The sequence below is a fragment of the Dendrobates tinctorius genome, unplaced genomic scaffold, assembly GCF_039654945.1.
Source record: "Dendrobates tinctorius isolate UK_male_01 unplaced genomic scaffold, ASM3965494v1 ptg000020l, whole genome shotgun sequence".
NCBI classification, from domain to species: Eukaryota; Metazoa; Chordata; class Amphibia; order Anura; family Dendrobatidae; genus Dendrobates; species Dendrobates tinctorius.
Genome location: NW_027361688.1, coordinates 3,579,174 through 3,593,008, shown reverse-complemented (window position 1 = coordinate 3,593,008; position 13,835 = coordinate 3,579,174). Strand labels below are relative to the sequence as shown.

General features: G+C 49.6%; 2 protein-coding genes across 3 annotated transcripts in view; one reads left to right on the top strand and one right to left on the bottom strand.

The window, feature by feature from the left end:
* The window catches only part of SYN3 (synapsin III), a 247,764-nt gene that overhangs the window by 198,353 nt on the left and 35,576 nt on the right, over window positions 1-13,835 (top strand). The window lies entirely within an intron of this gene.
* LOC141083310 (uncharacterized) lies at window positions 2,137-9,684 on the bottom strand. Of its 2 annotated transcripts, XR_012230679.1 has the most exons (5): window positions 9,557-9,662; window positions 6,702-6,939; window positions 3,338-3,479; window positions 3,137-3,260; window positions 2,137-3,055 (listed from the first exon to the last, which is right to left on the bottom strand). XR_012230679.1 is itself a non-coding variant. In XM_073567492.1 (4 exons), the coding sequence occupies exons 1-4, from the start codon at window positions 9,617-9,619 to the stop codon at window positions 2,272-2,274; spliced, it is 1,113 nt and encodes a 370-aa protein (XP_073423593.1). In that variant the 5' UTR covers window positions 9,620-9,684; the 3' UTR covers window positions 2,137-2,271. The 2 variants fall into 2 exon arrangements, 1 of the variants encoding a protein (XP_073423593.1); XM_073567492.1 differs by lacking the exon at window positions 6,702-6,939 and having other exon boundaries at window positions 9,557-9,684.

The following is a 13,835-nucleotide window of genomic DNA, read 5'->3' as shown; positions in this document are numbered from 1 at the left end:
TCTCAGTGTGATGGTGTAATACCTCATCTCCCCTGGTGGTGGCACTGCAGGGAAACTCAACGCTTATTAACAGGTTCCTTCACTGATCGCAGCTGATCACTAATTTTTTTTTTAATTGCTGAGTCTCCTAAGGAAGAACCAGAACCCCCCCAAAATCTGCAGATAAAATAAGAGTATATTTTGCCCTCTGCCGATTTCTGAGGCGCCATTGGAAACCCCCTTTAATTCCAGCAGTGATGTAACCGTACGGTCTGAGATTCGCTTTCTTTTCGGGAGAATTGTCTTTCATGATACTGGACAGACGGCGTCGCCCATTGTTTGCATTTCCGTTGGTTCTGATAACGGATCCCATGTGATCACTGTGGCTCATTAGGCCCCGGGACAGACAATTCCTCGGATTTCATAGGAAACGCACAATGTGTGGGTGACGCGGTGAATTACAAACAGGAGATGAATCCGAGCCCTGGAATGTTATTTGTAAGGACCGGCGGATCGTAGGGACATAAGACTGCTCCACCAGAATATCTGCAGTCCTATGTAAGGATCAGTAATGTATGTACACAGTGACTGCTCCAGCAGAATAGTGAGTGCAGCTCTGGGGTATAATACAGGATATAAGTCAGGATCAGTAATGTAATGTATGTACTAGGGTGACCGGATCTCATATGGAGGGGACAAAAATGTCAGAATCTTGTTCGTCTGGACCCCACAAAACGATTCCCCTTTCCAGATATTGAGAGAGCCAAAATTTGAGCTCGATCAAACGACGTTAACCCGTGCCGCTCGTCGCTCAAAGTTTGAAAAAATCCAAATTGAGGTATTTTAAGATTTAGGTATTTTGCATAGTCTGTTAGACTATAAAGAATGTGACAACAACATTGCAGAAATAGCCCTGACCAAATTTTCGAACCATTTGTGGTATTTGAATGCAGAGTTGGTGGGATTATCGTTTTTTGATCCCACCATTACAGATAATGAAAAGTTGTTAATGGCTAATAAATTGCTCAGGAGCACAGATGAACCATCAGAGCACGCTAGGGTTGTAAATCCAAAAGTTAGGAAAGAAAAATTAAAAGAGGTAGGAAGTAACCGACTTTACCGACTTTAAGGCCAAAAAACATTAAAAAACTCTAAACAGCATACCGGACACATCAAGGATTCCGGCACCGCTCCTAATACTACCCGCTTACCAATCCCCTCCCGATCAGTTTTCGACCGCCCGATCCAAAACTCCAACCCCTGTGGCCACCACGACCCTGGCTAGCAGACCTTCCCCTCTACATTTACTGGGAGACGCAATCTCCTCCACCCTTAAAGCTCCAAAGAAGGAGAGTGAAAAAGCCAAACGGAAAAGACATGTCAAACTCCGAACTACAGACTTTATTCAAAACCCCACCTTGCTGTTCCAACATGTTAAAAGAAACCGGACTCCTACAATCACCCCGACTACCACCTCGTCTAAACCCTTTTCAACGCCTGCTTCACCAAAAACACTTGTCAAATCCCTCTGACCCCAAAGCTTGAAACCAAAGGTCAAAGCCGCGCTAATCAATGAGCCTGTCACCTGATCAGGACCCGTTGAAGCGCAGGAGCGTGAAACGGCCGTTGTTCGCAGCTTGTACATTGCTCCCGAGCCTATGCATTTTATCCTTTAATAAAATTTCTACATCGGAACGGTGACTGCCATCCTCTTCCTTTATTTTGGTGCAAAGTATTCATTTCCATTTTCCCATCAGGGCTAGGGTTAGGGTTAGGGCTAGGGTTGGAGTTATAATTGGGGGGTTTCCACTGTTTGGGTACATCAGGGGCTCTCCAAACGCAACATGGCGTCTGATCTCAATTCCAGCCAATTCTGCGTTGAAAAAGTCAAACGGTGCTCCTTCCCTTCTAAGCTCTGCCATGCGCCCCAACAGTGGTTTACCCCCACATATGGGGTATCAGCCTACTCAGGACAAATTGCACAACAACTTTTGAGGTCCAATTTCTCCGGTTAGCCTTGGGAAAATAAAACATTGTGGCAAAAAGTCATTTTTGTGGAAATTTTTTTTTTTTTTATGGCTCTACCTTAAAAACTTCTGTTAAGCATATATCTTAAGCATATACTCCATTTTTTGAGAAAAAAATGACCACATACAGTTTTAATAATAAAATTTTATTTTATAAATATTAGATATGTAGCTAACATATAAACGAAACGATTTTTATATATATAATTATATAAAATAATTTTTACTAACAAACAATTGGTCTGACAAACACTGTCAAAAATTGTCAAAACTGCTGGTACTTCGGCTCGTACCCATACCCCGCAACCATGTCTTGGGAGGACAGTCTAGTATTAGGGGACATTGAGTGAGGGGCAGTTGTTGGAGGGGCTGGTGGGCGGTCAGCAGAGTCGGGCCTGTATACTGCCGCCTGCCCAAAACGCTGCGATGCAGCTGCTGGTGGTGGTGGAGGCACACTCTGTGGATGAAATAAATTAATAATCCCCGTCATTATGGCTGGTGACGGGGGTATAGGGGATGGGACGTCTACAGCCATTAGCAGGACGTTGGCTGCTGACATGTATATGTTCTGCCTGTCCCGCGGCATGGACCTTAGGCGGCTGGCTAACCATGAGCCAAATTTGTCCAGCTCATCTTGTTTTGATGAAGTATCAATCAGATTGAGGTTTCGACTAGTGACTATTTCAATCACACTAGTCGAAGCCTCTTTCTTTTTTCCCTTCTTGGGTGCCGCCCTTCTGAATGCAACGGGGTGGGCAGAACCAGCCCCCATCCCAGTGGGTCTCGACTGGCCACCAGCAGAGCTAGACGCAGCGCCAGAGGCAGGAGCAGCCTCAATAGACCCCAACGCCACTTCCACAGCAGAGGACGAACTTCCATCGGCACAGGACGAAGCCGAACCAGCTTCAGACATAGCGGAAGGAGGCCTGGCCTCCAGAGGATCTGGCGAGGAACACAAAGAAAAGTCCTCCAACTCCTTTCCTAGTCCGTGCTCCGGGCTGTTGCCTTCATGGAACGTTGGAGTTTGGGCCCTTATATTTCCTTCAGGGCTGTAGAAATATTAAAAAAGCCATGTTAATAAAAGACTATCAGAAAAATTGGAGATAAATATATATATATATATATCTTGCCTCCGCCAGTTCCTGCTGCTCAAAATAAACTGAAGCTGGTCAGCGTAGGGCACCCTCGTTTGCGTCCTCAGGGACTTCACCAGCCGGTCCGTCACCGAACGCCACCTCTTCTTCACGTCATCCACTTAAATGAAGCAGTAAAAAAAAATAAAATATCTAGATTTCAAAAAAGTACACAAATTCAAATTAATAAATACTTACAAATCAGTTTTTGTCCCGCTTTTGGTAGTTGAGGCCACTGTGGGTATATTTCTGTCACTATGGCCGGCCACGCTTCCCGTTTGTTATGTATGGCCTTGTACTCCCCTCTAGCGCGGTCCCACACCTCAGGATGTTTCTCGATCTACAATGTATGAGATTACAAGTCAATAAATTTAGTAAAAAAAAAAAAATTGTGCATTTGCACACATCTATACATATATGTACACACTGAAACACACACTCAAAACCAATGCAGATATGTATGAATCCATGTACACATGTGCACACGCACACACACAACCCCCCCCACACGGCTCTCTCAACAGAGTCTCCAGTATGAGTCGTGATGACATTTTCGATGCATACCGGAGACACATAACCAACACATAGCGGTCGGACACGGCGCATAAAGCAACAGTTTTTTTTGTCCATTGAGAAATTATATTTTTGACCCCAATTTTTTATTTTCCCAAGGGTAACAGGAAAAATTGGATCCCAAAAGTTGTTGTGCAATTGGTCCTGAGTAGGCTGATACCCCATATGTGGGGGTAAACCACTGTTTGGGCGCTTGGAAGGGAAGGAGCACCATTTGACTTTTTCAACACAGAATTGGCTGGAATTGAGATCAGACGCCATGTTGCATTTGGAGAGCACCTGATGTGCCCAAACAGTGGAAACCCCCCAATTCTAACTCCAACCCGAACCCAAACACACCCCTAACCCTAATCTCAGCCCTAACCCTAGCCCCAGCCCTAGCCCTAACCCTAACCCCAACACACCCCTAACCCTAATCTCAGCCCTAACCCCAACACACCCCTAACCCTAATCTCAGCCCTAACCCTGATGGGAAAATGGAAATAAATACTTTTTTTTATTTTATTATTTTTCCCTAGCTAAGGGGGTGATAACGGGGGGTTTGATTTACTAGTTATGGCGGTTTTTATGTTTGGCAGCTGTCGCACGCTAAAAGACGCTTTTTATTGTAAAAATAGTTTTTGAATCACCACATATTGAGAGCTATAATTTTTCCATATTTTGACAGACCGAGTCATGTAAGGTCTTATTTTTTGCGGGACGAGTTGACGTTTTTATTGGTACCATTTTCGGGCACGTGACATTTTTTTGATCGCTTTTTATTCCGATTTTTGGGACGCAGAATGAACAAAAACCAGCGTTTCATGAATTTCTTTTGGGGGGGTGCGTTTACACCGTTCCGCGTGCGGTAAAATTTATAAGGCAGTTTTATTCTTCGGGTCAGTACGGTTACAGCGATACCTCATTTATGTCTTTTTTTTATGTTTTGGCGCTTTTATGCAATGAAAACAATTTTATATAAAAAATTATTTTTGCATCGCTTTATTCTGCGAGCTATAACTTTTTTATTTTTTCGCTGATGATGCTGTATGGCGGCTCGTTTTTTGAGGGACAAGATGACGTTTTCAGCGGTACCATGGATATTTATATGCGTCTTTTTGATCGCACGTTATTGCACTTTTTGTTCGGCAGTATGATTATAAAGCATTGTTTTTTGCTTTGATTTTTATTTTTTAAGGGATTCACTAAAGGGGTTAACTAATGGGACAGTTTTATAGGGCAGGTCGTTACGGACGTGGCGATACCAAATATGTGTACTTTTATTGTTTGTTTATTTACAAAATAAAAGAATTTTAGGTTGTTTTTTTTTTATTTGGGATTTTTTTAGAATTATTTTTACACTTGATTTTTTTTAATTTATTAAGTTGTCCCAGCGTGGGACAATATAATAAAGTGTCATATTGCTGATCTGACACCTTGCACAGCAGTGTCAGATCAGCGACAGGCACTGCAGGAGGCTCTCTCAGTGCCTGACAAAGCCGCCTCCCTGCAGGCCCCCAAGCCGCCTCCCTGCGTGTTTCTTCCCTGATTCCCCGGTACACTGCGATCATGTTGGATCGCAGTGTGCTAGGGGTTAATGCGTCAGGGGCGGTCTGTGACACATAGTCCCGGGTGTCAGCTGTGATAATCAGCTGACACCCGGCCGCGATCAGCAGCACCCCCCCCCCCCCCGGGAGCGGCGCTGATCGCTATGACGTACTATCCCGTCCATGGGAATTAAGTCCCAGGTCACAATGACGGGATAGTACGTCTAATGGCAGAAAGGGGTTAAGGTTATCCTGATATGAAACAAAAAATCAGTTTGAAAATGACGCCGGCCGCGTCTGCGCAGGAGCAGCTATCGGTGCATATAAAGGTGATCCGACAGCTCCTCCAAGATGGCGCTGCCGGAGATACCGTATATACTCGTGTATAAGCCGAGATTTTCAGCCCATTTTTTTGGGCTGAAAGTCCCCCTCTCGACTTATACACGAGTCATATACGGGGGTCGGTGGGGGAGTGGGGGGGGTGTCAGAGACCATACTCCCCCCTCCTGGCACGGTCTCTGCAGCCCCCCTGCTTCCCCCCCATGATCTCAGTGTCCCAGCTGTTCCTGCATTCAGCGGTCACATGGTACCGCTCCTTAAACTCATGAATATGTGCATATTTAATGAGCGGTACCACGTGACCGCTGAATGCAGGAACAGCCTGGGACGCCGACATCACGCTGGAAGCAGCAGGGGCTGAAGACTGGAGACCGGGCGCCAGGAGGGGGCTGGTGAGTATGACGGGGGAGCAGAGCAATACTTACCGCTCCCCGTTCCATCGCTATCTCCCCGGTCCTCTGGCTGTGACTTGGCGGAGGGCGCGATGACGTAGTCAGTGCTAACGTCGCTGCACAGGACCCGGGAAACAGCGATGGAACAGCAAATATAGCCAGTGCCGGGGGCCTGAGCCAGCAGCTACACCGGCACCTGGCCCCCAGCGATGGAGAGGCGAGTGTGTGGTTTTTGTTTTTTTTATAGCAGCAGCTTATGGGGGTATTTATGTATGGAGCATCTACTTGGGCCACCATTACACCATTAACCCTTGTGCAGCAATATATGGGGTATTTATCCTGAGAGCATCCTTTTGGACCACCATTAACCCTTGTGCATCACCACCCTCGGCTTATACACGAGTCAATAAGTTTTCCCAGTTTTTTATGGCAAAATTGGGGGGGTTGGCTTATACACGAGTATATACGGTATATAATATTCAGTATGTAAAATAGGGTACAGTAAGCAGACAGAGGCTGAAGCCATACTGATGAAATCCTAAGCACCACCTGAAGACCTCCCACAGGCCGCCCCGGAGCACGGGCGTATCATTAAAGGGAACCTGTCCGCTGTTTTGGCCGATATAGTCTGCGGCCGCTGCCTTTCAGGGCTGATGTACACCATTCTATAGTACTGTATATAAGCCCCCGTCCGACCTGAAAGATAAGAAAAATAACTTTTATTATACTCACCCGGGGGGCGGTCCGGTGGGTGTCGCGGACCGGCACCTCCCATCTTCTTATGATCGCCGCCCTCCTGCTTGTTTCACAGGCTCCCCGGCATCACGCTCCTGCGCAGGCTCCCCGGCATCGCGTTCCTGCGCAGGCGGACTTCTCTGCCCTCACAGCAAAGTACCGAATTATAGAATGCTGTGGATCAGCCCTGAACGGTGAGTGCATCTTACATCGGCCAAAACTGCTGACAGGATCGCTGAAAATAAAGATTATACAAGCACAAGACGGATTTCATCCTCAGGTATCAGAGTAAGGCCGGGGTCAGACTAGCGTCCACCGCACGGCACGCACCGGGGCCGACGTGCATCCACCACAGACATGCACGATCACCCACACTGCAAAAAAGACACACACAAGACAGAAAAGATCAAAGACAGGAAAAACACACACATGCACGCTCACACACGGGAAATCACACGCACGCTCACACCTATGGGAAATCACACACATGCACGCTCACACACATGGGAAATCACACACATGCACGCACACATGCATGGGAAAACACACATGCATGCTCACACACTTGTATTCTCACACACATAGGAAAAAACACATTTTAACCTGCCATATTTAATTCATCATTTCTAACCCCTGGAGAGGTTACCTGGAGTGTGCAGGGCAGTGCGCACACAGGGCAGCCGCCTCTCATCTTGTACCTGGAGTGTGCAGGGCAGTGCGCACACAGGGCAGCCGCCTCTCATCTTGTACCTGGAGTGTGCAGGGCAGTGCGCACACAGGGCAGCCGCCTCTCATCTTGTACCTGGAGTGTGCAGGGCAGTGTGCACACAGGGCAGCCGCCTCTCATCTTGTACCTGGAGTGTGCAGGGCAGTGTGCACACAGGGCAGCAGCCGGCTCTCATCTTGTGCCTGGAGTGTGCAGGGCAGTGTGCACACAGGGCAGCCGGCTCTCATCTTGTACCTGGAGTGTGCAGGGCAGTGCGCACACACGGCAGCCGCCTCTCATCTTGTACCTGGAGTGTGCAGGGCAGTGCGCACACAGGGCAGCCGGCTCTCATCTTGTACCTGGAGTGTGCAGGGCAGTGCGCACACAGGGCAGCCGCCTCTCATCTTGTACCTGGAGTGTGCAGGGCAGTGCGCACACAGGGCAGCCGCCTCTCATCTTGTACCTGGAGTGTGCAGGGCAGTGTGCACACAGGGCAGCCGCCTCTCATCTTGTACCTGGAGTGTGCAGGGCAGTGCGCACACAGGGCAGCCGCCTCTCATCTTGTACCTGGAGTGTGCAGGGCAGTGCGCACACAGGGCAGCAGCCGGCTCTCATCTTGTACCTGGAGTGTGCAGGGCAGTGTGCACACAGGGCAGCCGCCTCTCATCTTGTGCCTGGAGTGTGCAGGGCAGTGCGCACACAGGGCAGCCGCCTCTCATCTTGTACCTGGAGTGTGCAGGGCAGTGCGCACACAGGGCAGCCGCCTCTCATCTTGTACCTGGAGTGTGCAGGGCAGTGTGCACACAGGGCAGCCGCCTCTCATCTTGTACCTGGAGTGTGCAGGGCAGTGTGCACACAGGGCAGCAGCCGGCTCTCATCTTGTGCCTGGAGTGTGCAGGGCAGTGTGCACACAGGGCAACCGCCTCTCATCTTGTGCCTGGAGTGTGCAGGGCAGTGTGCACACAGGGCAGCCGGCTCTCATCTTGTGCCTGGAGTGTGCAGGGCAGTGCGCACACACGGCAGCCGCCTCTCATCTTGTACCTGGAGTGTGCAGGGCAGTGCGCACACAGGGCAGCCGGCTCTCATCTTGTACCTGGAGTGTGCAGGGCAGTGCGCACACAGGGCAGCCGGCTCTCATCTTGTACCTGGAGTGTGCAGGGCAGTGCGCACACAGGGCAGCCGCCTCTCATCTTGTGCCTGGAGTGTGCAGGGCAGTGCGCACACAGGGCAGCCGCCTCTCATCTTGTACCTGGAGTGTGCAGGGCAGTGTGCACACAGGGCAGCCGCCTCTCATCTTGTACCTGGAGTGTGCAGGGCAGTGTGCACACAGGGCAGCCGCCTCTCATCTTGTGCCTGGAGTGTGCAGGGCAGTGTGCACACAGGGCAGCAGCCGCCTCTCGTCTTGTACCTGGAGTGTGCAGGGCAGTGCGCACACAGGGCAGCAGCCGCCTCTCATCTTGTACCTGGAGTGTGCAGGGCAGTGTGCACACAGGGCAGCCGCCTCTCATCTTGTACCTGGAGTGTGCAGGGCAGTGTGCACACAGGGCAGCAGCCGCCTCTCATCTTGTACCTGGAGTGTGCAGGGCAGTGCGCACACAGGGCAGCCGCCTCTCATCTTGTACCTGGAGTGTGCAGGGCAGTGTGCACACAGGGCAGCCGCCTCTCATCTTGTGCCTGGAGTGTGCAGGGCAGTGCGCACACAGGGCAGCAGCCGCCTCTCATCTTGTACCTGGAGTGTGCAGGGCAGTGCGCACACAGGGCAGCCGCCTCTCATCTTGTACCTGGAGTGTGCAGGGCAGTGTGCACACAGGGCAGCAGCCGCCTCTCGTCTTGTCCTGCATTGCTCCTCTGCTTTCTGATGCTTCTGGCTGATCGGACATGGAGACAGATCAGCACGCTGAAGAGGGTGCTGCGTGCGATCGCTGTGTCAGTAACGCACCCTCCTCCTCCTCGCTGTGTGCACATTGCTGAAGCCGGCCATGACTGCAGCCACATGTGCACACTGAGCTTCCCTCCCCCCATGATGCTGCACAATATGGAGATGCACCCTCCCCCCTCCGAAAACACAACAGCTTTCCTGGATTGTCTAACGGAGGGGAATTATCTTCCATGTCTTGGGGCCGCAGCCCTGCACACAGACACTTACCACACTGATCATGAAGGGCACCTCCAGCTCCATGCGGTCATACCAGTCCATGGTGGCAGCCATCACACAGGAAGCCGGGCCCGGTCTGGGAGTCTCGTCTTCCTGGATTATGGGGTGCGCATGGGCTGGCAGGCACGCCTCCCCTGATGTCACTTCCCATTTGCAGCAGTTTTGATTTACAGAACCGCTGCAAATGCTCTTGAAATCCGCAAACATTTTTCATATTTGCGGATTTTATGCATTCCAATACAAGTCTATGGCGAGTCCGCAAAATTAATGAACATGCTGCGTATTTTACCGCGATGCGACTCATCCGCTGCATGGGCACAGCAACTGCGGATTGTAATTAAAATGAATGGGATTGCGTTTTGTAAGCGGCTTTTCCGGCAAAAACGGAACGTGGGCACCCAGCCCAAACAGCCTAGACATCCGGCCCAACTTCTAAGATTAAGAACCCGCGGTATCTCAGGAATTTTGAAACCATCCCTAAAACCTAACCTCAATAGCTCCGCCTTACCCGTATCCGGAAACCTATTTAGGTAAGGGACCCTCGCGGCCAGCTTCACTGGCATCTTCCCTTTGGGGATTATTATTCCCCACCTTTGCCTTGTTTTTTCTAAAACATCTGGTGGCGCCATGAGAGGAACCACTGCAGTGCGAGCAGAGATGCTCCTCCATCTTCCTATCATCCTTTTTCCCCTTATCTAAATTACATTTCTCCAAAGGAAAAAGGGAAAAAAAATCTCAGCATATTCGACCTTCTAGATTTTTTTCCCGCACTTCCTTCTCAAGGTGAGCCCCAAGCGGACCCTCAAAACAAACGTAAACCTCCCCATGAGCCCATCATCTAAATGAATCCTACACTCCTTCTACTATTCCGTCTGCACTGGATCAGAAACTCGGCTAAGCCCGACCGAACCCATACCCGAAAAACTATGCCCCAAAGACTGCGAGGCCACCCACGCAGCTAAACGTGCCGGAGACGACCTACCACCTTCCAAACGTGTCAGCAAATCCCTCACATTACCCAGGATCTCTCTAACCCCGTCACCCACAGGATCTGACTGAACACCACCCACCCCCTGACCCGAAACTACTGACCCCACTGCCTGACTGACCCCCATCACTGGAGACACTGACAGCAGAGGCAACGGACATGACATGGAATAACACTGGGCTGCGAGGGAGCTGTGATCCCCCCCAGCCGTAGAACCCACATCCAGACGTCCATCCAATCCACTGGATCCTCCGGTGCCTGAGATCTGAATCCTGATGATCCTGACGATACCGATGTCATGGCCCTGGCAGGCCGCACAACCCTGGACGGGACCGCTCCATAATACCCGCTTGGACCAGCAGGCTGTGCCTGAGGGGGTAACCCTCTAGACCCCAACCCGCTGTGCGATCCACCCACCGGAAACAGAGTCTGTTGGGCGTCCAGCGTAATTTCTGTTGCTGTAGAGGGCACTCCTGGGGTCAATAAAAGGGCCGGTAACCCCAATTGCAGAGGGGTACCACCCGCCGGCTGAGCGTCTTGGAAAGTCCCGTGCTCAGGTCCAGGGGCAGAGGTGGGTCGCCCAACTGGGTCATCGCCTTAACAACCCACCGTGATGTCTCAGGAGCTGTGAATCCCGGTGTGTGTAGGCTCCGACCCCAACACGGGCTGAGGTGGAGGCCTGCTAATCACCACTGAACCCAGTGTGGATTCCTCCCAGACCGGGGCCTGCTAGAGGGCTTGCGACCCGGCGCCCGCCAAGGATGGTCCCAGGGAGCCACATCGGTGGACAAGCGCTCAGGAACACGCACCTGATGGGGACTCCACTCCCATGGAGGTTTCGCCGCCACTGTCCCCGCTCCCCCGCCGATGATCCCAACGCCATGGTAAGCGCAGCGGGGGGACAAGGGGTCTGCTCTTGACCTCTAGCAACCGGAAACTGTAGACTAGTATCCCCACCCTTAACCGTCCCTATATATAGCTTTGAGTCACATTTACCAGGTAACATATAAAGTATAAACTCCAGATGTTCATAAAGGCGTCTGCTGTTAAGCCGAGTTACCAAACCGATCTTCACAGCGCAGCTCTACGGTCGCCGGCCGCGCCGTTCACTCTTTACGTCACATTATTTATGTCACTTGTTTGATATTTTGAAATTCTTATTTCTCTGTAAAGACTTATGTTCTGAAAAGGAAGAGACATCTCCACTCCCATCTCTTCCACTAGGACGGAAAACACTGCTTTTATGTTTGTAGATTCACCCTTCGACCTTGTCAGCAAACTAGTGAGGAACTGACACAGGGTGGAACGGGCGTTGTATGACCAGAACACGCATCACCCGTCCAACTAAAAGTAGCAACGGATTACCTCATCTGTAGAAAAATACAACAAAGTGCTATGAGACTAAGAGCTGCTGCCGTCACTGTGTACATACATTACTGACCCTGAGTAACATCCTGTATTATACCCCAGAGCTGCACTCACTATTCTGCTGGTGCAGTCACTGTGTACATACATTACATTACTGATCCTGAGTTACATCCTGTATTATACCCCAGAGCTGCACTCACTATTCTGCTGGTGCAGTCACTGTGTACATACATTACATTACTGATCCTGAGTTACATCCTGTATTATACTCCAGAGCTGCACTCACTATTCTGCTGGTGCAGTCACTGTGTACATACATTACATTACTGATCCTGAGTTACATCCTGTATTATACCCCAGAGCTGCACTCACTATTCTGCTGGTGCAGTCACTGTGTACATACATTACATTACTGATCCTGAGTTACATCCTGTATTATACCCCAGAGCTGCACTCACTATTCTGCTGGTGCAGTCACTGTGTACATACATTACATTACTGATCCTGAGTAACATCCTGTATTATACCCCAGAGCTGCACTCACTATTCTGCTGGTGCAGTCACTGTGTACATACATTACATTACTGATCCTGAGTTACATCCTGTATTATACTCCAGAGCTGCACTCACTATTCTGCTGGTGCAGTCACTGTGTACATACATTACATTACTGATCCTGAGTTACATCCTGTATTATACCCCAGAGCTGCACTCACTATTCTGCTGGTGCAGTCACTGTGTACATACATTACATTACTGATCCTGAGTTATATCCTGTATTATACTCCAGCGCTGCACTCACTATTCTGCTGGTGCAGTCACTGTGTACATCTAATATATAAAGCTCAAAGTGTGTATGTATGTGTGTATGTCCGGGATTGGCATCCGCACCGTCGCAGCTACAGCCGCAAAATTTGGCACAGTCGCACGTCTGGACCCCGAGAGCGTCCCAAGCTATGTTGTGAGGCGAAATTTTAACCCCGCGCATTCCAATTCGCCGAACAAATTTGTCCCCATCTACATACTGGGGGAAAAGTGTGTGCGCGTCAAGCCCCACCCCTCATTATGATGTCACAATGGTTGCCTTGGCGACACTGATGTCATCATAGGTTGACTATGGGATGGAGGATATGTATGATGGGTATATGGGCATGGGACTATGGGATAGAGAATATGTACATCCTGTATTATACCCCAGAGCTGCACTCACTATTCTGCTGGTGCAGTCACTGTGTACATACATTACATTACTGATCCTGAGTTACATCCTGTATTATACCCCAGGGCTGCACTCACTATTCTGCTGGTGCAGTCACTGTGTACATACATTACTGATCCTGATTTACATCCTGTATTATACCCCAGAGCTGCACTCACTATTCTGCTGGTGCAGTCACTGTGTACATACATTACATTACTGATCCTGAGTTACATCCTGTATTATACTCCAGAGCTGCACTCACTATTCTGCTGGTGCAGTCACTGTGTACATACATTACATTACTGATCCTGAGTTACATCCTGTATTATACCCCAGAGCTGCACTCACTATTCTGCTGTTATAGTCACTGTGTACATACATTACATTACTGATCCTGAGTTACATCCTGTATTATACCCCAGAGCTGCACTCACTATTCTGATGGTGCATTCACTGTGTACATACATTACATTACTGATCCTGAGTTACATCCTGTATTATACCCCAGAGCTGCACTCACTATTCTGCTGGTGCAGTCACTGTGTACATACATTACATTACTGATCCTGAGTTACATCCTGTATTATACCCCAGAGCTGCACTCACTATTCTGCTGGTGCAGTCACTGTGTACATACATTACATTACTGATCCTGAGTTACATCCTGTATTATACCCCAGAGCTGCACTCACTATTCTGCTGGTGCAGTCACT

What these genes read in the sequence shown, in the direction of transcription:
- LOC141083310 (XM_073567492.1), bottom strand. Translation starts at nt 9,619, where the DNA reads ATGGCTGCCACCATGGACTGGTATGACCGCATGGAGCTGGAGGTGCCC. An exon ending in TGCCCTTCATGATCAGTGTG is followed by an intron (nt 3,480 to 9,556) that starts GTAAGTGTCTGT and finishes CATACATTGTAG; the next exon opens with ATCGAGAAACATCCTGAGGT. An exon ending in AGCAGCAGGAACTGGCGGAG is followed by an intron (nt 3,056 to 3,136) that starts GCAAGATATATA and finishes ATATTTCTACAG; the next exon opens with CCCTGAAGGAAATATAAGGG.